The following is a 25,462-nucleotide window of genomic DNA, read 5'->3' on the forward strand; positions in this document are numbered from 1 at the left end:
TTTAGTGAGTTACTGGGGGATTTGGAGCAAATTGACCAGGAAATAAAAGAAGACTGAGAATGGTGTGGAAAGCATGAAGGTGTAAAACGGTAGACGGGGGGAGGGAAGGGGACGGCAGGACAAACCTTGAGGTACTGAGATTTAAGTGTGTGTCCGAACGAAGCGAGTGTCCAAGGCAAGGGGTCATTTGGGATCCAGGTCAGGGGTCAAAGAAGGGAAGGAGTAAAGAGGGACATTCCCACATTAGGAACCAACAGGGAAGGCCTATAAGTGTGTGCATGTTAAAACACATCTATAATTTAAGTCCTCTTTTGCAAAAGTGTGTACATGTATATAAACTTAGCACAAAAATTATGGAAATTTGTGTTTGGTCAATTATTTCTCTGTTGTAACTATGCTTCTTGGCAATAAATCTTACACCTTTGGAAAGCCAGTTTATTTCCCCTTAAATGGAGCCACATTTGTCAGGAAAATGCATTTGTGGGTTGAGCAGCAGAGTTGCGGTTACGTCTCTGAAAACCTTGCAGAATCTTTTCTGCCAGTGCCAAACAGCTTATTCTGGTATTGACTCTTGTTTGGTGTTGTTGATGATTCAAGTCTGAAGAAACTGAATTTTATTCATTTAACAAACAGGGGCCTCAGTAGCATGTAGAAGAACCACACACAGCCACAACAGCCCGGCACCGCCTCCTCATGCTGGTCAACAGCTTGGTCACGCACTGCTGTGGGACCATTCTTCAACCAGCATTTGTCACAAGTCAGCCAGTGTGGTTGTGTTGGTCACTCTGGCACAAACAGCACGCCCAAGCTGATCCCATAAGTGTTCAGTGAGGTTGAGGTCAGGACTGCAGGCAGGCCACTCCACCCTCTCCACTCCCAAATTCTGGAGGTCCTTAACCTTAGTCCTCTTCATCCCTTTTGGGACATAAGGCTGCAAATGTGTTGATACCTTGTCGTTGTAGGGGAGCTTGTGTGTCTCAGTGACCCTTGAGAGCTATATCGGTGGGGGCTTAAGCTCCTGGCAGGTCTAACCAAGCTGAGCAGGTTGCGGGGTAGAGGCCAGACAAAACTCAGTAAAAAAATACCTTGTTACGGAAACTGCAAATTCTGGATGTAGTGTCTGATAAACCCCGCTCTGTGGGGGTTAGTGTTGTCAGCTTGGAGGATAATAGCTGAATAAGCTGTTTGGCATTGGCAGAGATTTGGTGAGTTTTTCACAGACGTAACCAACATACTCAACTCTGCTGCTCAACCCACAAAACTATTTTCCTTACAAATATGGCACATTCAAGGGGAAATAAACAGGCTTTCCAAAGATGTAAGATTTATTGCCATGAAGCATTGTTACAACAAAGAAATGATCAACCAAACACAAATTTCCTTATTTTTTGTGCTAAGTTTAAATAAGCATGCCTTCTATATTTCTACTTGTGTAGATGAGACTTTTTTTCTGCATTATCATGTGTACACGTAGTGATATTTTACCTTCTTGAGTTTCTTTGTCTTGGCTTCGACCTCCTGTTGCAGAGAAGTGAAAGTCTCTCTCAGCTCCAGCGTCTCTTCATCCTGAGCCAGCATTTGCTGCTGGATCTCCCGCTCATTACGCGTCTGAAAGCAGAATGCAAATATTTTGTGGATTACCCTTAGCTCTGTAGTGTTTTTATTGTTCAGAATACAGAAGTCACTCCTTTCTATAAGCTGTTAAATTTTAGCATTAAGTGCAGACTGTGCAGCTGTATTGGGTAAATTGATGTACTACAGTATCTAAGAATAAAAATATCTAACTGCCTTTTGGTCTGAACATTGCAAACACCAGTTTACCTGCTCAGCAATCTCCTGCCTTTTCATCTCCAGCATCTTTTGCTGCTCATTGGTGTGATCTATTATGTTCTTCCCGCCAACCAGCAGCTTGCTCTCCATCGCCTGAAAAAAATTCAAACAATACTTTGATTCATATTTCTGAAGCTACTGTGTCGTGTGCTTATAATGTCTGTTACACATCCTGCAGGGGTGTCGAGGATGTGTGCAGTAAAGATTCTGTATGTAACGTAACATCAAAAACTCATTAAATACAGAACACAATGTGCAAAATTAAAATGACAAACTGATACCGTCATGTAACAGGAACTGCTTTAGTTTTAAACACTAACAGAAAGTATTTGCTATCAAACATAATTAAGCAAGTGTCCGTAAATGACCCAGTATTTCACTGGCTGGTAACTCATTGGGTTTTTTTTTTCATTACTTCAGAAAAAGGTCATGCTGTAACAAGAAAAAGGTCTAACCTTTTGAAAAAGAACTTTATTGATTGAGAAACGCTAGACTGTGGTGATATTATATATAGAACTGCTTATAAGGGTGCACATCGAAGCGGATGTGGATTTTAGGACTGTGTTACAGTAAATTATTGATACATGTTTCAAATACGTGCTATTTTGCTTATCATTTTTATAGAACATGTGAGGCAACACATTAAAATATACATACACAAAAAAGCAAAACATAAGGAACATAATCAATAAAAAACATGTTCAAAAGAAGTAGGATGAAGGACACGTGCCATCTATCAATTATATAAATTGCCTGCTGTAAATTGATACCAATTGGGTCACAGTAGATTTGAATTTTCCTTGTAGCTTTTATTGTGATGATCTTTTAACATTTGCCCTGCATCATAATCAGTTTGTCTCACATGTAAACAAACATACAAAAAAGTACTGATTTGTGTCTTTTGTCCTGACTCCTTCCCCTTATATGTTTATATATAATGACAAATAAAGTCTTCTTCTTCTTCTTCTTCTAACCCCCAACTGGTCTCAGCAGGTGACTGCCACTCCCTGAGCCTGGTTCTGCCAGAGGTTTCTTCCTGTTAAAAGGGAGTTTTTCCTCCCCACTGTCACTAAGTGTTTGCTCACAGGGGCTCATGTGATTGTTGAGGTTTCTTTCTAATATTGTAGGGTCTTTACTTTACAATATAAGTGCCTTCGGGTGACTTTTGATTGAGGCAAGGTCAAACTAAGTGGACATTAAATAGCTGAGTTGCTGCAGTCGGTGCAGACTTTGTGCTGATGAGGCAGACGGATGCTGGAGGTTGGCAGCTTAGTATCGACATGACGACACACACGCCACAACAGGCTGAGCTCTGCTGAAACTCTGCAGCGTTTCGGACACAAACCACAAGCATGTCAAAGTAGAGCAGTATAAAATTACCCAGAAAAATATGTCAATAAGTCAATCATTGTTAAAATCCCTTTGGTTTAGCTGTTTTGTCACAAACATTTGAACGTTGAATGGTTTATTTAAAATGTATTTAGATAAGACATTCCTTGAGATTAAAATCTTTTTTTCAGGGATTACCTAGACTAGAAAGCATACTGTAATGACAGCATGAATATCAGGACCTATCCTCTAATGACACTAATGGTGTGTGTCCTCCTACAACTCCACAAACTTGTAGCTTCACCCGACTGGACTAGCACTTCTTTGTTTCCAACCCAAACAACCACAGTGACTCGTTTGCAGATTTTCTGAAAAACTGTGAGACAAGAAATGAGGAAAGCATGTGGCAAATCTGTCTTCATATCAGTTCAATATCCTAGACCTCAACTTTATGCAAACGCATAAGGGGGCATCTTGATGCCACATTCCTCCAAACACAATGTGACAGTACCAGAATGCACTGCATGACTACTTGCATAGACAGCGAATAGGAAGTATGGAAATGCCAGATCTTGTGGACGCATACATGCAGAGGTTTACATTTTTAGTTTTTAGTGTTTCAACCACAGACTGCTGGACTGATGTGACATGTGCAGACATTCATATCCCCATCAGGATTAACTGTAATAATTTGTTCATCTCTTAAGCTTTGATCTTACCCAATATCCATCTCTTGGCTTAATAACGTCTGAAAATTGTTACTTTAACTTTGTTTTACCATTTGTTCAGGGGGAGCATCATGGCCCTGGTATTCTGTTGAAAAGTTGTGTTTGTGTTTCTGCTTCATCCTGTCATTATGTTTAGTGTATTCTTCACGCCTCAGTGTTAGCTATGTCTTTTAGTCATTTCTTGTTTTACTTTGAAGGTTTATTTTCTCTTGTGTCTTATTTTGGTTTTACTTTCTGATTCTCCTTATTTCCTTCCTTTGTGGGTCTTTGCCCCGCCCTCATTGGTTTCACCTGTGATTGATTGTTTCCACCTGTACATGTATCTTGTTCCCCACTTGTATCTTGCTTTGCATCCTATGTGTAAAGTCTAGCCACATTCCAGGACAGTCTGTGTGTCAACACTGTGCAGCCTATAGGGCTTTCACTGTCTACTGGATTGTATGGGTGAGCACGAAAACACATTCTTATACCCATGCAGAGGACAGTGGAGTCCTTCAGAGGGGATGTGATTGCAGCAGGTTTCCACAGAAAGCCTCTTTGTTTCGAGCTGTCTTTGTGTTTGGTGTGCGAATGTGTGTGTGTGTGTGTCAGGAACTGGTTTGCTGCGCTTTGTGTTCTGTCATATTCTTTCAGTTTCATTAAAGGGCTGATTCATGTCAGGGATTTTCTCTCTCATGCATCTTATGTGCCCCCCCCTCCCGACAGGCTATGGACCCCTTATACACAGGCTTTATAATGTAGCCTGTGAAATGTTGGTTACTTAAATGGCAACTTGACACTTTAACTCAAAGCTTCACGTTTACTCCACTAGGAGCCTGTCTCATACATTTTGTACTAATCTAGAAAAAACAAAACATGTTTTAACTTAAAGTGGCGAAAACTTTTAAATCCAAATCCAGGATCCTCAAAGTGCTTCCAGAGGGTGCTTGGACATTTAATTCATCCACAGTTCATGTCAATATATTATACGGTCGCTCAGGGAGCATATCTATCCAATATCCACCTTTCTTTACTCCCAATAATTACACACTAACCCTTCTTAACTTTGACAAATACCACTGGTGTCAAGAAATCTTAGAGCCACGTCACTTACAATTAAAAACATTATAAACCAACAAAAAAAATAACAATTACTCTGTACAGAAAAGAAGGAGACTGTAATTAAAACAAGCATGAACCTGGGATTGGACCTTCACTGGATGGTGAGGGCTGCAGGTCTCGAGAGCGTTCAGAAGTTACATTCAGATCACTGATCAAGTATCAAAACCTATTATCTGCTTGTTAGCCTAATACAAGAAGATTTTTGACAGTGGAAGGCAGTCTTTACAATTGGTCGCTGGGGGAGGGGGTTTGTTGTGAATTGCTGTCTATTGCCACTTTGATTATAAACAGCTCCCTGTGAGCCTCAGCGGGTTCATGAAACTGTGTCAAACCCCAGTTACATCCATTCACAAATATAACAACATCCAATTAAATTAGAACAATGTTGTTGTGTACTGTGCATAAATGCTGGTTAGCCTAAATACAAACAGCCTGCAAACACTGTCAGGAAACAAGTGTATTTCTTCTGCACTGATTTCCAGCATTAAATTAAAATTAAACTTAAAGTGCAGAAAAAAAAAAACTCATTACAGACCAATGAAACCCTTTTTCATTGGGGTGTGATCATTTTTCACAATTTGAAGAAAAAAAAACTGCTCATAATCTCCAGTACTCCTGGGAAAATGTTTTGTGGATTAACGAGAAAAAATGTGAACTTTTTTTTGGAAGGTCCGAGTCCTTTACATCTGGTGTGAGGCTAACACAGCATTTCATAAAAAGAACATCACACCAACAATCAAACATGGTGGTGGTGGTGTGATGGTCTGGGGCTGCTTTGCTGCTTCAGGATCTGGACTGATGAAACCATAAATTCTGCTCCCTACCAGAAAATCCAGAAGAAAAATGTCCGGCCATCAGTTTGTGCCCTGAAGCTCAAGCTTACTTGTATTATGCAGCAGGACAATGTTCCATAACACACCAGCAAGTCCACCTCTCAGTGTCTCAGTAAAAACAGGATGTTCATGCCAAAAAACCCGGAGCCAGAGTCTGTTTTACAGTGTAATGAGCTAAAGGTTAATAGTCTAAATATAATACTATACTTGCAACTACAGCATTTTCAACCCTCTCATGTCCAGCTCTGCAGTAGTTATTCAACATTTCTTCAAATTCTACTTGTTACTACAGGGTGACTAATTTGTGTGTTAGTTATCATAGTGTCTCTTGAAGACATGTAGCTAACATTTATCTCTTTCTATCATCACAAGAAGATAACAACTGCAATCTCAGTTATCAGATCACGATTTTCTCTCATAACTTTCTCATTCATGGCGTGAATGCTGCATAAGGAACTTCCAGCAGCAAATTTCATGTTAACAGGTTAGCATCTGATTGTTAACATTTCATACCACTTTTAATACAAAAACCACTGGGGAAAAAAAAACAAAAAACTGTAATAGAGGTTTAGGGATGAGTCCTAAAACAAGGACATCACTCGGCCACTTCTCTTGTCTAGAATTATTTGGGAGCTACACCGATTAATATGAGGTCAATGCAGCTCCTGTGTGAACAATAAGGATTAGCTTAGTGTTCAATCAGTAGAAGGAAACAGCTAAACTACTAAAACCTCTAAAACTCACAAATTAGCATTTCCCATCTAATTTATTGAATCCATCCACAAACAGCTCCCTGTAGAGACTAGAGAGCAATGTCAATCTTTTCATGAATAGGCATATCTTCACAAGTAATCCCTTCACTGCTTAACACTGCAGTCAGTATCTTTTGACCAAACCTTTCAACATTTGCAGCACGTTCATTAAATCACTATATATTTGTCTGCAAAAGTAATTTAAAGCATAAGAAAGGAAAGTCAGTTAAGGTTAAAAACACTATCTTTCAAATCTTTCAGTTAACTTTTCTGATTCAAGCTGGTGCAACAAAGGGTGATGATTTAAAGAAGGCAGGAAAACAAGAAGAGGAGGTGGGGGGGGGGGGGGATGACTCAGGATAGAGTCCAAATGACCTCCACTCAGATGACAGTCGACTCACTGGAGTCACTGAAGTCATGATTCTGTTTCCAGACATCCAGGCAGATCAAGGTTTCAGTCTCAGACATAAAATCTTTCCATCAATCTAAAGGGCATCATATTGACTTACACTCATTTCTAACCATAGCCATAAACACAATGTGCCTAACCTAAGCTGAAAGCTAACCTTACACTAACCTTAAGTCAGATCTTTGTCCCAAAATTAAAAGATGATGAAATTACATCAAACTGTAAACAGATTCAGATTTATGTCCCTCGAGTAATACAAGCAAACACACATTATATTATAATTATAAACCTTTCTATAAAACTCTGTGCCTTTAACTTTTACTGACTGAAACATTAAACAACCAAATTATTTCAAACGTCTCTTACAGGTTTCATCAAGGAGAAATTAACTCCAAAAACTGAAACCGTTATTTGTACCAGGCTGTAAACATGTTTTTTTTTTTATGCCGTAATTTTGGTCATTTTATGGGAGTCTGTGGGGATTGAGTTGCTTTGGGAGCCAGCCTCAAGTGGCCAATAGAGGAACGGCAGTGACTTAAATTTTCAGCTCTGAAGGTTGTTGCTTAGTTCTGACAACAAAGGCAAACGTGAAGGGAAAAAATATATCTGGTTCTGAAGCTTAAATTTTAATTTCCACAATAATGATGCAACGTTTTTCATGCTGATAGTTTGCTGGTTTATCTGTCAGAAAGATTGCCAGAAACTGCTGAATTTAAATGAAACATTGCAGAAAGCAGTGGAGTCTGCAGGAGGAGGATGCTAAAGAAGGAAAAAAACAAGCATTTATAAATGCATTACATTGAGAGTGTGTGTGGGAGAGAGAGCCAGCCTGCATACTTGTTTATGGATATATAATCTGGCCATAAGTGCGTGCTCAAATTCTTCTGGCTGTGACTGATCCATTTGCTGATGGGAAAGCAAAGAGAATGGGAAGTGTTGCACATTGAGCTGGCTCGTCGGCATCAGCCAGCCAACCACAGTGAGGCCGAGGCCTGCTGGGAGCGACCGGGCTATAAATACAACGTGACGACAACAGGTCTCACTATGCAGCAGAGAGACAGAAAGCTTCCTGGGCAGACACACAAGCAGGAGAAAAGAAACGCTAAAAGAAAAAGACACTGAGCATGAAAAACAAAAGGTTAGAATGAAGGGAGAGCAAAGGTCAGGACATCTCTGAGAATCTGTTTCACATTAGTACTGGTCGATGCAAAAACCACTTAAACAGCCATGACGTGAAGCCTCAAATCTCATTACAGTTTGTTCTCCATCCGTCATCATCTGCATCCAACAGGAGGAGGCAAATCCAGTAAATGCCATGCAATCAGCAGAACATAACCCACCAAAGTTTATTTTGCTGGAATACAGACACAAATGCAAATCCATTTTTTTTATTTGACAGTTTAGGCAATAAAATTTCATAATAAAAGCCACAGACATTCATATCTGAGAAATAATTTTCCTCAACAGTTATCAAAGCATGAAGCAAAAATGTCCTATTTGTTAATATATTATAGTAGATAATTTTTAAAAAAACAAAAAAAACACTGTCCACTGTCAAACCCAACTTTTAAATATAGGATTTATTAGGAGCAAAGAGTGTGATGATAAAGATGTTTGAACTGTAAAATTGTGTAAGATGTATCTGCCACCCTGTATCAGGAGGAGTGTAACAAACTAATCGTGGCATTTCTTTCCTGGTGAAAGCTGCAGCATGTTTTTGGAGGAAGATTAAAGCAACAGTTCAGCATTTTGAGAAAAATGCTTATTTGGATTCCTGCTTAGGGCAAATAAGAAAATCTCTCCTGATAAATATGAAGCTCCAGCTTTGCTTAAGAAAAATACTTTTTTCCCCTTTTTTAATTTATTAAAAGCTAAATAATGTGTTCATGAGTGAGCTTTAGTGGTACTTTTCCTGAGGACTGTGGTACTACTAGCTGTTTCTTCCAGTTGGTGTAACTTCATATTTACTCTTCAGATACTCATCTTAAGCAAGTCTAAAACCCTCCTACCAGTGGCACTAATAGGGCTCACTAGTTACATATTATATCTCTGTTAGTATATCAATACACTCTCTTATGATTCAGCTACATGAAAGAGTATAAAAGTTTTTTCTGCTAGGCAAAATGGTTGCCAGCTGCATCTTCGAAATATTTTACTATGTATACACATATATCACTACGCTTCTGCACTGATAGACAACTGAAAGAGCAGGAAGCATGACTTGCGCATGCACACCTGTCTGCAGCTCGGCTGATGCCCTTCCTGACACAACCCCAAAGAGGATCTGTGTCTCTGGCTGGAAACAAACCAGCAACCTTCCACTTGCCAAGCGGATGTGTTAACCACGACACTATGAGCTGATGCTGGCATAAACTAAGTGCATTTGTTAAAATAAAAATTAAAAAGCAAATGCATGTAGCGGTCTGTTTTAGACCTTAGCTGTTTTTACATGGTTTATATAAAACTGTTTACATTAATTCGTTTTTCACCTAAACCTTTTAATTAAAGTTTTTGTATTTGCATAGTTTATACATGAACATTTACAAACCCAAGCCAGCAGCGTCAGAGCTTTTCTGCCCTACTGTGTAATTTGAATTACTTATATCCTTTCTTCGTTTGTATGTTAACCATTTGTCCCAGTCTTGTAAAAAGTTTTCTTCCTTCCTTCTCAGTCTGTCTGTGAGTTTCTCCATCATAAAAATCTCTTTGATAGCAGTCGTCCAATGTCCATGGTTGTTCAGTCTAGCCAGTTTTAAGTTATTGCTTTCTTTACTGCTGCCTGGAGAACCTTGAATTGGTCCCTTGGGTGCACATATTCCTTAAGATGACCCAAATATAAGATCTGGAATGATTGTGGAATTGCATAACCAAGTATTCCAACAACAGCTGAGTGAATAACATCCCAGAAGGGTATTATTTTCCTACATGACCAAAAAATATGAGTATGGTTTGGTTTCATGTGATCACATAGTCTCCAGCATGGCTGTTTCATGGCCATCTGTTTCTTCCAACTAAATTCCATCCATTTCAGTGACTGTGTCGCAGAGTGATGTGCTGCCCACATCTCGTACCACACCTCCTCTGGCATTTCCTCACCCTCCTCCTGCTCCCATTTATTTTTCACATATAAAGTTGAGCATTTTCTAGCTTCCATAAGAATGAGGTACATGGGTTAATGCCAGTCTGGGGACTGCTTCTTGATAAGAGAGTACAAATATCTTTAGAATTGGATGCATTTTGTCCTCATTTATCCTTAAACAGTTTATATAACAATCCTGTATCTGTAGATATCTAAAGAAATCCTAGTTTGTAAGATTATACCTGTTGTTCAGGTATTGAAAACTCTGCATCTGACCTTTTTTAATAAGTGTACATATAACTATAATACCTTTTCCTGCCCGTTTCTTAAAATTTGAGTCAAATTTGCCTGGTCTAAATTCATTCTGTTGGGTTAGGGTCCTTACTTTAATTCTTATAACTTCTACTCTGTCTCTCCAGTTATTGTTTGGATCAGGTTTCGATTTCTTTTCATCGTGCAACACAACTCGCATCACATCAACAGACAAGGTAGTGCAGGTGAGCTGCATGGAAATACTCCTATAAATTTGGGAGTGCCATAGCCCCCCTGTCTTTAGGTAGCTGCACTGTAGCATAGTGGATTCTAGGTCGCCTTCCTTCCCATATTAATCTAGAAACAAGCTTATCCCATTTTTGGAATTAGATTTGTGGTATTTCTATTGGCAGTGATGCAAATAAATATAATAGGCATGGCAGAATATTCATCTTAATCACGTTAATTCTATCATTTAATCCAAAGAAGTAGGTAGACCATCTATCAATGTCTTTTCCTACATTAGTATTTGTGTGGTCATAGTTGGATTTGTATAGTTTTGATGAATTTTTATTTAGAGTTACACCCAGATATTTGAGTGGTTTAGCTCCCCAATTAATTTTAAATTCCTTAAGTTTCCGGTCTGGTAAGCAGTTGAAGAATTTGAGTTTTCTGGATATTTACGTTATATATCCAGAAAACTCGCTGAATTTATCCAGTGCTTGAATCCACTGTGTAAAAAAAGGAATTTACTGGGTTAGACTGGGTGCCCGGTGTGCGCGTTGAATCTGGAGGTCCGAATCAATTGAGAATTCCTCTTTGAGCCATTTGTCCACAAACTTTGCTACCCGGTCACTCTTTGATTCTGCGTCCTCTGGAAATACAGAGATCCGTATGTTGCTTCATCTGGATCTTAGCTTCAAGTCGTCTAATATGGCCATTATCAATTCCTGGTTCTGTATTAATTCTTGTAAAGCACCGTTTGTTTTAAGACTCCACGCCTGTATTTCCTTGGTGCGTGCAAACTTCTGGTCAATGCCCTCTCTGAGCTCAGTGATATCTTCTTTCATTTGGGTGGTTATATATCAAATGATAATATATTACTTAGGATACAATATTAATTTTAGTTTACTTTACTTTACCAGAGCATGTGGCCCTCACAGTGTCTCCAAGAAAAATTCTAAACCTTGGACAAATGTATTTCATGAGCCCCGCTGTAGGGCCTGTATTTGTTTGATTACCTGCAGGCTACTCTTGGAGGTAGCTGTGCTAGCGACTGGTGCTGGTCTGCCCTGTTCCATTGTGGTATTGGTTACCTTGCTTTGGGAGTTTGGGTTTCTTTTTTATTTATTTTCGTTAAGCCTCCAGTCATAATTCTCAGTTTGAGGTCATTTTATAGTCAGGTCACGAGTTGTGCCGGGATTTCTTGTTGGCGTATCAGAGCTCACAACTCAGATGCCCATGCTTGCTCCCTGTCCCACCAGAAGTTGATGCTCTACATTTATTATTTAAATGCCTCATGAAGTGCAACATTGTATTAGCAAAATAGTACATATCTGGTATATCTTACATTGCCATTTTCACTTTCTGTGCCGTGCAAGATGTTTATGTGCAGACATATCTTTCTCTCCCCCTCTCTAGTGATCTCATGACACACATACCGACTTCATGTTGCCAAACACACATGGACACACATGGGCACACACAGAGTTGATTCATCAATATTTCAGTGATGCAGCCTTCCACGCTGAAAGATGGAGAGCAGCGATGAGCTTGTTCAGTTATCAGAGACACACACACACACACACACACACACACACACACACACACACACACACACACACACACACACACACACACACACACACACACACACAGGCCTCTGTCTGTCTATTCAGGTTTTTTCCTCTAATTTGACAGGAAGGCAGCTTTATAAACAGGAAACACCATTATTCTGTCCATAAAGCTGCATATGTGTGTTTGTGTGTAAAATACATCTTTCATGCTTAAGCGGATACTGTGGAAAGCTGATATGTACATACAGTGTGTGTATGCGCATGTATCTATGTGTGTGCGCTATCCTGATGACAGGCCCCATGAGGGAGCTGGTATTGTTGTTGACCACGCGCTCTGATTGGCTGAACTTCAGCTGGCAGGATGGAGGAAAAACTTAATGCACATCAATTTCCTGTGATAACAAAAGACAGAGTGAAAGATCCGTAATGGGATAAATTAGCTCATGCCTATGTGAACACTGAGCTAGGAAGCACGTGATACGAGTTTCAATTATTATCCTGCTTCAGGCCAAGTTGTCCTCCACTGTTTCCTGCAAAGCCTGATGATGCAAAGTCTATTTTAGTTTTCCTACAAAAGGACTCAAAAGATCAAGTGCCAACAGAGAAAGAGCCCAGTGTTTCCCATCACAGACTTTATCTGGGCAGCTTGCCATGGAAGACTTTTTATTCTGAGATTCAGCTTAGTGGATTCACACTCTTGAGAGCAGACTGTGCTAATAAAATTTTCTGTTAACACAGGCAAAAACTGCAGTTTGCTCTGAATTTGCAGTTACTGGTGGTGATTTCTTTAAATGGAAACTTCACACACTGAAATGGAGATGCATGTAATTGTCCTATTTGCTGCACCGCTTTTCAGAGAAAGCAGCATGCAGAAAATTACCAGCTGAACCAGCAGATGAGGCAGTGAAATAATCACTGCTGTATGAACTTAGTTTGAGGTCTAACCCATGCTATGTCTAAAACTTACCTTATGTGTTTTGGAGAAAGGTAAAGGTATTTTATTCATAGAAAAGAAAAATGGTTTCATAGTTTTTGGTATGTGTTAGTTTGAATATTAACTTTGAACATCAGATATTCTGACATTATAGGGTTAGGAATTAGGGATTAAGATTTTTGTACAGGACTTAGAGCTCTCACAGTCAAAGGGAAATTTACAGGGAAGAGAGCAGTACAGAAAGAAACTAAAGAAAAGGAACGTTTAATCAAGATTTAATTGCGGCTCAAAGTTTGCTTGACTTTGGAAAAAGCAGTTATGGAAATAATGTCACCATAAGAATCCTTTAATATCCATTTTGGGCTTTCAGACACAAGCTTCATTAGGTTGTGAGTCATAAAAATACAGAAATTCAAATCATAAACTTTCAATTTGGAGCAAGAACAAAAAACTATATAAATTTGAGACAATCATAACTTGAGAAGTGCTGCTTACATTCACTGTGTGGTGAAACAATAGACAGTATAAAAGGTGGACATAACTTCCTGGTATTTTTACATAAAATGAAAGCAGATTCAAGTAGATTTATACATTTCAAAAACTAACAGAAACATGAAATACGAAGGCCAGAAAAAAAAAATGATGATGTGAAAGGCAGTAGGAAGAAGAGAGCCTCTTCAGTTTTGACCCAGAAAACTGGATCTAAGAATAGTCCACTGAAGGGTCGGACACAGCATCCTCCTGAAGAGAAGCTGCTGCTCGGCATGAAGCTCTCAACAGCAGCTCACTGTTTCATAACAGCACGAATCAATGTGTGCTTAGGTAGGTTTAAAAAAAAAAAAGTCAAAGTAAGGAGAGCTGTTTTCTCACCCTTTAACTTTGAAAACATCTGCTTCATTAGATACATTATGGCAATCAAATGTAAGAAGGAAAGTTGTTGGTGTGGGACAAGCAGGCTGAATGAATGAGTCCCCCCCCTCACCCCCAAACAGTTGCTGCAGATGGCTGCCCCTCCCTCAGCCTCGTTCTGCCGGAGGTTTCTTCCTGTTAAAAGGGAGTTTTTCCTTCCCACGGTCACCAAGTACTTGCTCACGGGGGTTGTCTGATTGTTGTGGTTTTCTGTACTTTACAATACAAAGCATATTGAGGCGACTGTTGTTGTGATTTGGTGCAATATAAATAAAATTGAATTGAAAGGCCTAGAGAGTGGTGAATGACCTCCTGGCTACCATCGGTCACTAGGGAAAAATGGTTCCTCATTCATCTAATCACACACACATACGGTACTTTTATCTAGTCCTTAGCACTTCCTAACATTCACACTCCAATGGATGCATCAGGGGCAACTAGGGGTTTAATATCTTGTTTGCTAACCCACAGAAACTTAAATCCAAGGCATAAATTATACATTTAATCATTTATTATTAAATCTATTTAATGTGTAACCAAAATTCATTCAATCAAATATGCACATCTGGTTAAATGTTGTGACAAAGCAGCTGAGAAGCTTTAATTTTGAGTCGCTTGCGTGCAACATTTTGTGTACACTTTTTTGTTGATTTTTGACGTTCACAAGCGTCACAGAAAAGTGAAAATACTAAACATGCAGCTGTGCAGCTGTGAGGGACAGATGCCCAGAATAGTCTCTGTATTAAAGATCCACTAAGGTTGGCCAGTCTCATCTTATCATCCCCCTGTGGATGGGGTTATATGCACCTATTAGGGTAGCTTTATCCTCCTGCCATCATGCATGCATCAAGAGCAACTGGGGTTGCAGTATCTTGCCCAAGTATATGTTGGGGGAAGCCAGGGATCAAACCACCAGTCTTCCAATTAGTAGATGACATGCTCAACTGCCTTAGCCACAACACAACATTACAGTGCTCTCTTATTAGCTCTGAGAGTGACACATACATGGAGGAGTTTATTTCTTACTTCCAGCATAAAGAGAAAGAAGGTAGGCTATTCAAGCAGAACAGCCTTGTTCACATAATAAATTGGCCAGCTGTGATCAGTAAATGCATATCAGCTAAATCAGAGTTAAATCATAACATTTCTCTGTCCTTTTCCACTTTTTTCTATTTATGCCTGTTTGGTCTCCACTCTTCACTGTGCACACCCACACACAGTGGAGTGTTTCATCAATGGTGGAAAAAAGTTTAGGAGAGAAGATAATCTAGCATTTCAGCAAATGCAGAGTCAAATTAACCTCTAATTTAAAATCAAACCAACAGCGAGACTTCTTCTGTTTTCTCTTGTTTTGAGATGATGATGATGTGCAGCCGCTGCCCTCATACATTTCAAAGAGTGCCGAAGAGCAAGCGTTAATCTCATAATAATGATATAGATTCAGCGCATTAATGGGCAAACTGCCTTCATTGTCAAGCCATTTGGTGATCACATTGACCATCGTTCATACCCAAGATCATCGTCCATTTGCTGATTTCTAGCGGCTTTTACGTATCATAAAGTTGCAGTTTTTTTCACATGCCTTTTGATGTGGTGAGTCTGTGTTCAGCTGCACTCTGCTCAGTCCCACCTCAGAAAATGGTGAAAAGAAGAACATGACATGGACTCGAGGTCAGAAAGTCCAATTCGAACCTGGCATGTTGTGAATACGTGTGTTCTAACTGGGCATCACCATGTAAATTAAACCTGGCAGCACCTCCAGCAGTGCAGACAACAGCTCTACAACAGTTTCACCAACGTCACAACACAACCCACAGATGGAGCGCTGTACCTTGGAGGCCAGTTAGCTAACAGCACCCTGCAGAAGCACCAGCTGACCCAACACAGCCTCACAAGGCTGGTTCCTGACCTACTTCTGTTTGTTGTGTGTGTGTTTAACTGGAAGGATGAGTGTGTGTGAGAGAGACAGAGACACGAACAGATAGGGACTCTGTTGCATTATTACCTGATTTATCTATAATTGGCTATCCCTGAGTGCATTTCCACTGCCTCATCTCTGCCTCTGTTGCCTTGTCTCTCTGTCTTTCTGCCTAGTAACCTGTCTCTCATTGGTCAGGATAGCAGAAGGAAAAATTGAACCTTCAGGCAACATTGTGTGATTGGCAGGTTAATATCAGCCTAAGCCAATAAGAAGGAAGCTGGGCCAGGGTGCTGGAGGTGGGTAAGAAGCAAGGTGATCAGATGAATAAATTCATGATAATTTCTAGTTTTTAATCAATATAGAGCAACAGAACAATTTTCTATCTATATTTGAATGTTTTTACAATTTTCTTTTATTTTTTGTTATTACATAAAATAGGTTTTTATTGCCTTTGTATAAAAAAATCTGCCATGCAAACAACCCTCCCTTGCTCATCTTTCATGCAACTATCCATTTTTAATGAAACCAAATCAGCTAAACAGGTCTCCATTATCCAAATGATATCTATATAGGGAGCATTAGATTTGTGCTCTTGTGTAAAAATGAAATACAGACAGTGATGTATCTGATGTAGCTACTGGAAATAATAACCACAAAATAATAACACAACAAATAGCACCTAATTTATTCTCCATAATTACATTCACTCAGCTGCTTTACGGCTGAAAGTACCGGTTACTATCAGTGCTGAATAATCCGGGGAACATTTTCACCAATTAAATCCTTGAAAAAGATGATGTAAATGCAGATATAATTAATATAGTGTTATACAGTAAAGCAAAAGGTGGTTTTATGGAATGTTTCAAGTAAGTGGGTGTTTATATGTTTGAGAGGAACATCTTTAATTAAATCAGTACAAACTTTTATGCTATTGAGAAGATATTTCCATAAAACCATCTCGTCAGCTGACACACTGTGTAATCTAATCAGGCTGCACTACATATCTTTTTGACAGAGACTTCTGCTCAGGGAGAGATTATGGCCTTTCTTGCACTGGAAACACCTGTTGATGCTGCAAAAGCCATGACATTGGTTGAAAGCTGATTGGATTAGTAATAAAAAGCACATCCGTGGTGTATTTTCATGTAGCTTTACTTATTATTTTGTAAGGATTTATGGTTGTGGTCGTCCATGAGGTACACCTGCAAAGGCTGAGTTATAACATAAATTAATTTTTAGCTCATGAGATCTCAAGTGAAATGATACAAACTGGATGCACTTTCAGGATTTTTCCTGATTGTTATATTTTGACAGATTTGAATATAATTCAGTTCAGCTTTAACTGTTCATTTCTAATGTTTCATATATTTTTGAGGCTTCAAAATGGGTTAAATATCGCTTTATGTGGGCTTGGTGGTATTATCACATGCCTTAAATGGCTTTTTAACAATTACATTCAGTCATGAACTGATGGTATCAACAGTGGGTGTGTTTATGTTCATGGTAAGGACAAATCTATGTGACCGAGTACAACAGCGTGGTTCATATGTTGCTGTTTTTTTAAACTAGTTTTGGTTAACAATGGAGCTCTTTTTTTCAGACTTTAGCAATAACCCCAGTTATCTGTTAGATTTTACCGTTTGTTGGAACAAACAAATTAACCTTCATCTTGTATGACAAACATTGCTATGGACTATATCAGGTTTCCTTCTGACTGCTGCATCAAAGGCAGGAAATACTTCTTACCCTTAATCATCTTCCTCCCCGAGGGATGTTTCTGATTCTCATCATTCAGCAGCCACCCAGTCACCATCAAACATACAGACAGAGCCAAAGACAGTCTCAACTGTGCGCACAGAGAGTAGGTTTCATATAATATAGCACTAAACAGATTTGACCTCATGGTTGTTTGGAGAACAAGGAAAAATATGAGGACCCTCATGCAGAGATGAAAATGAAAGCGCTCACTCTGATTAGTAGGCCTATATACATTTAGCTGTGTCTCATGGGACTTCCCACACCTCAGACTTTCACTTACAAAGTGCCAAACAATAGAAATCAGGCAGAAATGAACATGTTTACACTGCTCTTAAAGTGCAGCATAAGCGCTCTGCCTGTTTCAGCCAATTTCAAGGATTTTAGACCTTTGGTTTTAAGCCTGTGCAGCTGATTCCACAAAATAAAACTCTGGAAGTCCATTCTGCTTCTCCTGTACCGAAGTTGAAAGCAAATTAACTTCTTAACGGGGTTACGCTGCGGTTAACCCCTTTAATCTGGGATATTTTGTAAAATTTCCACGTGAACAAACATACAAAAAAATTCATTAGCAGTTCAAAAACTGTAAGGCCAAACCTTGGGCTCTATGGACAGGATAATTTACATTAATAAGTATTTACGCCTTTACCTCTGAGTGCCGACACAGGCAGCTGCGGTCGCTAGCTGCCTGCTAGGCTTCACCTCCACTAATCTGAGTCACTGAGCTGCACCTCTTGACCATTTTTTGTGCTGTTGGTGCCTTTTGTTTTGCAATTATCTGATTAATAATATGGTTCTCCATTTGACACAGACAGTCCGAGAAGTCTACGCTTCAGTTTTAATGAGCGAAATTCAAGTATTTTACTTTATTAATTAGCAGCTATCTATGTCAGTGTGTTGCACATATATTGTCTAAGGATGCAGCCTGCTAACCAAGGTAGCTCCACCTTCTCATCAAATAGGGTTACTTCTGACTCCCAAAATCTGAAGATGGCAATGGCCATAATGCTAAAATTGGGGCTTCAAAATCTGGATATTGGATACCAATGATTCTCATGGTAACGGTGGCTCCATCCAGCTTCTGTATATAGCCTGTTACAATACAAGCCCATTTGCAGTACACGTAAAAAATGTTTTTTAAATCTTTCACTCAACTTATCAGACAATGAGGTGTTGTTTTTTTAAGAGCCACCACTGGGCAATGCTGATTTTACCTACATTTGCAACAATATGGTTATTATATTGACTTGAGCTGCTTTGTCTACATGTAAGAAATCCATATATAGGCAAAACAGATCAATTTGTCCATGCACATCAGTTGTATTTGGATTCTTGAGGTTAATTATAACCTTTTTAAATCTGTAAAAACCCTTTCTCCCCGTTATATCACTTCACCAATTGCTGCTACTGCTCTTACTGCTCTCTTTCCACCTACACTGAATATTTTTTAACCCACTGCTGAATGCATGAAGTTAACACCCCTGCTGTGGGAGCTGTTAGAGGATCTCTAGTAGGCAGAGAGAAAGTGGGAATGTCAAAAATTCAAACTACATCATTAATATTATCCCTAGAATAAACAGAACATCACAAACTGATAACAGCCGAGAAGGGTTTTTCCTCAAATACAAACCCACATTATACTGCCCTTTTATTGCTCCTGCAGAAGAAACACTGAAAATGTCTTTGTCCTCCTCTTGCCTCCTCACTCCGTGCCCTCAGGCTGTTCAGTAAGCCGATCCGGCAGCATCTCATGTTGGATGGTCGAGGCTGCAGCTAAAATATTATACAGTGCAGTCAGTCAGTCATTCTGCACGAGTGACTTATTGACTGGATATGCCCATGAATCAGAGCAACTAATTAATGCAGCTCTGACTCAGTCTTTGATTGCAGGCTGTGTGATGGCGTGTGTGATTATAGCAAAGAGAGAGCTGACATTTTAAGCTTCAGTGGCTCCAGTGCCTGTCGGGACATATGAGAGACACCAAACCAAACTGTGGATACAGGGCGCTAGGTGGGAAAACACTGAATAGCCGCAGTCCTAAATGAAGATTTAAAGAGGTCTGATCAGTTTTACACAAGATTAATACTACCTGATTTGGAGGGGGTCTCTATAATCGAGAAAAAAAAAAAGACTACAGAAATCATTTCTGGAGATTGGCGGCTACAGCGATGGGAGTGTGATTGGCAATATCAGACTAAATAATTGTACAAATTTTTATATTTCAAGGGGAACCCATGATAATAGCACTTTCAAAATACAGACTGCAGAGTATGAGTACACAAAACTGTTTGTTTGAAGGTCACATTGACACATTAACAACTTGACTGTATACTCAGGCTACAGGCCATCTTTCGTAACGCAGCATACAGAACAGATATGCATCCTATCAGCTCAGCCTCGTGACAAAACGTGAAATAATCACAAAAAAAACAGATACAACCTATTTGCATCTGTTTATTGACAGGCATTAATCCAGCAGACAATAATTTTTGTGACAGTCAGGACTGCTTTGAAACCATTCACCCATCTGTTTTCTTAACTAACAATACAATTCAGGGTCACAGGAGGGCTGAAATTTATTCGAGTTGTCATTGAACGCAGGGCAGGGTACAGCATGGATTAGTCTATTGCAGGGCTAAGACAGAGAGACAGAAAACCATTCACCCTCACATTTACACCTATGGTCAATTTACAATCACCAATTACCCTAAAATGTGTCTTTGGACTATGGGAGGAAGCAGGAGTCCCTGGAGAGAAACAGCCACAGGCACAGGGAGAGGAAAAGTCCCCCGCCGGGTGGTGGATTCAAACCAGGAACCCTTTTGGTGTGAGGCTGACGACTGCAAACAGCATGCCACCCATCTACATACTTTGAATCTATTTCAGTAGGAAGCATCTTTCATGTGTGCAACACGTATGCCGTCAAGCCACATTAGAGGGTATGCATCACCATAGCAACCAAGAAGAATAGCTTTGAATAAAGTGGCAATGGTTGTACTTTAACCCAAACCCAATCTGAACCTGAAACCCAACACAAAGCCTTAAAGCCTTACAAGCATCCATCAGCAGCTGCTGTGGTCCAGAGTGAGGACTGGATTAAATGTCTTAAGTTTTTACAAATGCCCTTATTAGTGTAGTGGTTTGCCCATTTTTCCTAATAAGCAAAAGATCCCTGGTTCAATCCTGGCAGGAGGTACACAGGTCCATTTGGGGTTGCATCAGGAAGATTATCTGGCTTAAAAACATTTGCCAAATCAAACATGCAGAGCTGCCCGCTGTGGCAACCTTTTTGTGAATAAGGGAGCAGCTGAAAGTAGCTTCTTCTTTTACAAATGTCCTCACTACAAAAAACTGAAAGACTCAAAAATTTCCCTTAATTCAGGAACCAGGAACATTTGGATTTGATCCACTGGATCATCATATGTATTCTAATAATGAAATAATAACTAGCCATCACGGACAATAACACTAATCGGTATATGTGTGAGTGAATTTTCATTGTAGATATTTCCATGCATCAAATGGAAGGTAATGTACAGCAGAGCTTCTCAGATAGTAGCTGATATTAAAGGGGTACACCAAGGCAACAAATCATCAATAAATACATTAGTCAGTAGATAAATGATGAACAGTTACTGCTGAATATTTCCGTAATGGAACTGAATGAACAATATTTTGCCAGACACTATCACTGATAAAGTCATTACAGAAAATTACTCATCATATAATTTGATATCTAATAATCAGTGTCGCTATATTATAGCAACAACAACAACAACAACAACAACAACAACAACATGTCCTGAAAATTAGATGCTAAAAAGATGCCTGTCACTATACTTGACAGTAAACTGAATATTTTGGATGTTTGGATTGTTGGCTGGATAAACTAGGACATCTGCAGATGTCAGCTTGGGTTATGGGAATATATAGCAGAGACTTCTCAGTTTTTTCACATTTTGTCAAGAAAAATATTCCAGAAATTACAAATACTGGCAGTGTCATTTCTTAAATCAGATTTTCAGATGCTCTGTTGAGCTTTCTATTTGACACAATGTTACCAGATGCACAGTAATTGGGCTATATCTAAAATACAAATTCTAAAAAACATAAATATATATATTGTTTCACAAAAGTGAACTGATTAAGCACCAGTGTATTTATCTGATGCAGTATCAGCAGTCCGGTTTGCCATTAATGATCTCTGCTAACATCTCCTGGTATTTATTACTGTACCTGCCAAGTTTGTTATGAAACCGTAGTTTGGGTTGATTATCCTCAAGTTTGTCTGTGCAAAAATAATTAACTCTAATCTGATTGCTTACAAGGCAGAGGACCAGCACAGTCTCACAGCAGCTTATGAAATCGTCATCAAAATTAATATTTTCTACATTTAAAGGGCTAAAGATTTGGATGCTGGAGGGTTTGGTAGTGTGGTGAATTATTTCACCACTCATATACCACAGACTGCAGTTTTGTTAAGCAACAAAAGCACTGGTTTAGATTTGGAAAAATATTATGGCTTAGGTTAAGGTCACAGTTTGGACTTATGATATTTAAAGTAAGGATCAAAGGGACATTTCCAACAAACCTGTTATATTTGTAGTATTTTCAATTTAATCCAGTAAATTTCTGTACCATTACAAAGTGTAGCACCATCTAACATTATCTGTGGAGTTATATCATCTCCCTACACTTTTCAGCTTTTGTTTTTAAAATTTGTTTTCATTGTTTAATGTCCCAGTCTTTTCTTTTAAGGCCTCTGAATGCACTACTAAATTTTGTCCTTTGTGCGTTTGTCTAGAATGAATGAAAAAAGAAAGAAAGTAAATAAAGAACAAAGACAGACAGGATGGTTTAAAAAAAAAACATCTTTTTGGACTCACCTTGTACTTGGCGGTCAGTTGCTCAGTGGCTTCCTGCTCCTTCCTCAGATCCACCATCATCCTCTCTTTCTCTCCCAGCAGCCTCTGCTTCTCCTCAGCCACCATGTACTCATCTCCTCTGATGGCCTCCTTCTCCCTCTCCAGCCGCTGCTCCTCCAGCTTTACGTACTCCTCTGCCTCCTTCTCCACCTCCTCATCCTCTTCGCCCTCTGTCTCTTTCTCTCTGTCTCCATCCCAGCTCTCGCCTTCCATCTGCTCATTCTTCTGTTTGCTCCTCCACTTCCTGTAGTTGAGCTGGGCCCTGAGGCGAGCAATCTCTCTCTGGAACTCTCGCAGCAGAGCATCTTTGGGGTCCTCATTGACTCTGGGCTGGTTCTGGATGTTCTTGGCCCGGTTGGCATACCGGAGGGTGGTGAGAGTCTCATCGTAGTGCTGGGGGGCCGGCCCAAGTGTGGCAACCATAACAGTCTTAGCATTTCCACCCAAAGAGTCCTGTAACAGCCGGGTCAGCTTGGAGTCCCGGTAGGGCACATGTCCGCTGCGCCCATCTGCTAATGCGGAGATGACATTTCCCAGGGCTGACAAAGAAAGGTTGATCTTGGCGGCTTCTTTTAGGCGCTCTCCCTGAACGCCGGTCTTGGCCTGCCGCTCGCTGCCAGCCAGGTCCACAAGGTTAAGGCGCCCAACCCGAATATGTTTCCTCCCATCTGGTCCAGGCTGACTGCACTCCACTGTGATCAAGAACAAAGCGTGGGACCTGGACGAATGCTCGTTCATGTCTGTTGCCCCAACTGCCCTCGCCTGATTGCCCACATTCATCACCTCCTCGATCTCTTTGATGCTCTTGCAGACACATGATGTGAGATCTTGAACATACACCCCAGTGTCTGGATTCTCTCTGAGCTCCAGACCTCTGGCATTGGTGTGGTTGGGATCAAGAAGGTCCCGAATCTCCTCTAGGTAGATCTCGAGGTAGGACGCTCGCACGAGGTATTGCTTGTCAGACTGGGAGCGGGAGATGTGTGTAAAGACATGGTCAAAAGCATTGGGAATCACACCTCGTTTCTCGGGGTCCAGCCATGCTCCCTGCATGGTATATGTCTTCCCAGTTCCTGTCTGCCCATAGGCAAATATGGTGCCATTAAACCCCGCCAGCACTGAATCTATCAGTGGCCGCACGCTCTCATCATACAGCTCCCGCTGTTTGGAGTTTGCATCATACACTGCATCAAATGTGAATGTTTTCTGGGGCTCGCTTGGTGGTGCACGAGGGTTTCTGAGGATTACCTGTCCCAGCCGCAGGTCCATCTGCACTATTCCCCCTGCAGGCCCACTGGACTCCTCTTTCCGGCTCAAAGGACGGCATCGAACTACCACCTTCACTGACTCACTGCTCTTGTTCTTTGACATGACTGGCTTCTGTTACTCGTTGCAAACAACAAAAAAGGAAAATGTGTATTATCCAAGTCCACAAACCCTTCTGAAGCCTTTAATGAGCATATATCCTGCCCGTTAACTGTATGTGTTTCTTTAAATCATTAATAAAAAATTCAGTATGGCTTCTTGATAATATCACAATGGAAAACAGCTACAGAGCCAGAGAGCATAGACTCAGATATTTACCAGTACAAATGATGAATTGCCACTGTGTGTAACAGCCAGTTTCCTTTGCTTATTGTGTGTGAATGAGCCTCCAAGCAGACGGACGGTCAGCACCTCTCACGCTTTGGATCGACGCTCCATTGCAGTCCCGCTACACGTCCGGATTCACACGGTGAAAAAAAAAAAATCCAACAATGCCGGTAATGACACAAATCAGTTCAGACATCACACTCATGTCGTCCTCGGTGTGCGCACCCGGCAGCTCCGCCACAGATCGCTGTACGCATCCTCCCGTCCTCCGCGCAGAGATGCTCCGAGGTGGATTTGAAGCTCTCGGTCGTCCAGAGAGACAGAGATTCCCTCTTGTACCCCCCCCTTACCCACCCCACATACACAGTCATTCAACCACCACCACACCCCACATCACTGCGGAGTGGAACAAAGAATCATGGGAAATTGAGTTTTCTCTCACTAGAGACTTGATTCTTGTCCAAGGCTGCCACCAACTCGTGAAATGGTCGTAGGTGGTTTGTACAGTTGAAAACCTAAACCAGTGTGTGGCCAGTGTGTGTGTGTGTGTGTGTGTGTGTGTGTGTGTGTGTGTGTGTGTGTGTGTGTGTGTGTGTGTGTTTACACAGTGGATGCCCCCATAATTTGAAACGTTTTCTTAAAATTATAGTTTAGGTTATTATTATAGGCCTAGCCCCTACATATAGTCCACACAGTTTCCCATTTAAGTGCATTAAGCTTGGGGGGGATGTTGGTATAAAAAACGACAAGTTCATCAAACTGTTTAATTTTTAGACTGTTTATTTTTGTTTTTATGGCTGCACCATTTCATCATTTCAAACAAAACTGGTATTTTTAGGAAAAAATTGAGATCTCTAAAATCAAAATAAAGCTTTTGCCCTTGAAGACTGTTTGGATGCCCAGCAGGAGTTTGTATTTACTGGATCACTGGAGGGTTCATTTTCTGTTTCTGTGCAATTATCTCAATTACCTTTAGTCTCACAATAAAAGACAGAAGATATTCAAGACACCCCCCCCCCCCACCCCCAGAAGTTATCATAAAGCTAGACTGTCACTGCATATAAACATGATAAACAGGTGATGTGATCAAACAACAGAGGCATTGGATACTTTAGTGAAAATAGACTTGTTAAAAGAAAAATACAAAGAGAAAAGACAAGTTTGTTAAAAAATGTATGCATTTGTATCCCTTCTTCTTTGTGCCACATATGAAGGCAATGGCTCACATTTTGACTGATGCTAATGTTCAAGTCAACACTGTGAGATAGACACTTTTCTAAAATCTGGCTCATGTCTAGTGGCTTTGAAGAAAACA

General features: G+C 40.2%; 1 protein-coding gene across 2 annotated transcripts in view; it reads right to left on the minus strand.

Moving 5' to 3' along the window:
* Positions 1 to 24,448, minus strand: part of kif3ca (kinesin family member 3Ca) — a 31,702-nt gene extending 7,254 nt beyond the window's left edge. For both annotated transcript variants that reach the window (XM_030720893.1, XM_030720894.1), the window contains exons 1-3: positions 22,516 to 24,448; positions 1,822 to 1,923; positions 1,486 to 1,608 (exon numbers count right to left, since the gene is read on the minus strand). In XM_030720893.1, the coding sequence (XP_030576753.1) occupies positions 1,486 to 1,608; positions 1,822 to 1,923; positions 22,516 to 23,925 (1,635 nt within the window). In that variant the 5' untranslated portion in view covers positions 23,926 to 24,448. The remainder of the gene's footprint in view (positions 1 to 1,485; positions 1,609 to 1,821; positions 1,924 to 22,515) is intronic.
* Positions 24,449 to 25,462: the final 1,014 nt, after the last annotated feature.

Source organism: Archocentrus centrarchus, chromosome 24 (assembly GCF_007364275.1).
Source record: "Archocentrus centrarchus isolate MPI-CPG fArcCen1 chromosome 24, fArcCen1, whole genome shotgun sequence".
Classification (NCBI taxonomy): Eukaryota; Metazoa; Chordata; class Actinopteri; order Cichliformes; family Cichlidae; genus Archocentrus; species Archocentrus centrarchus.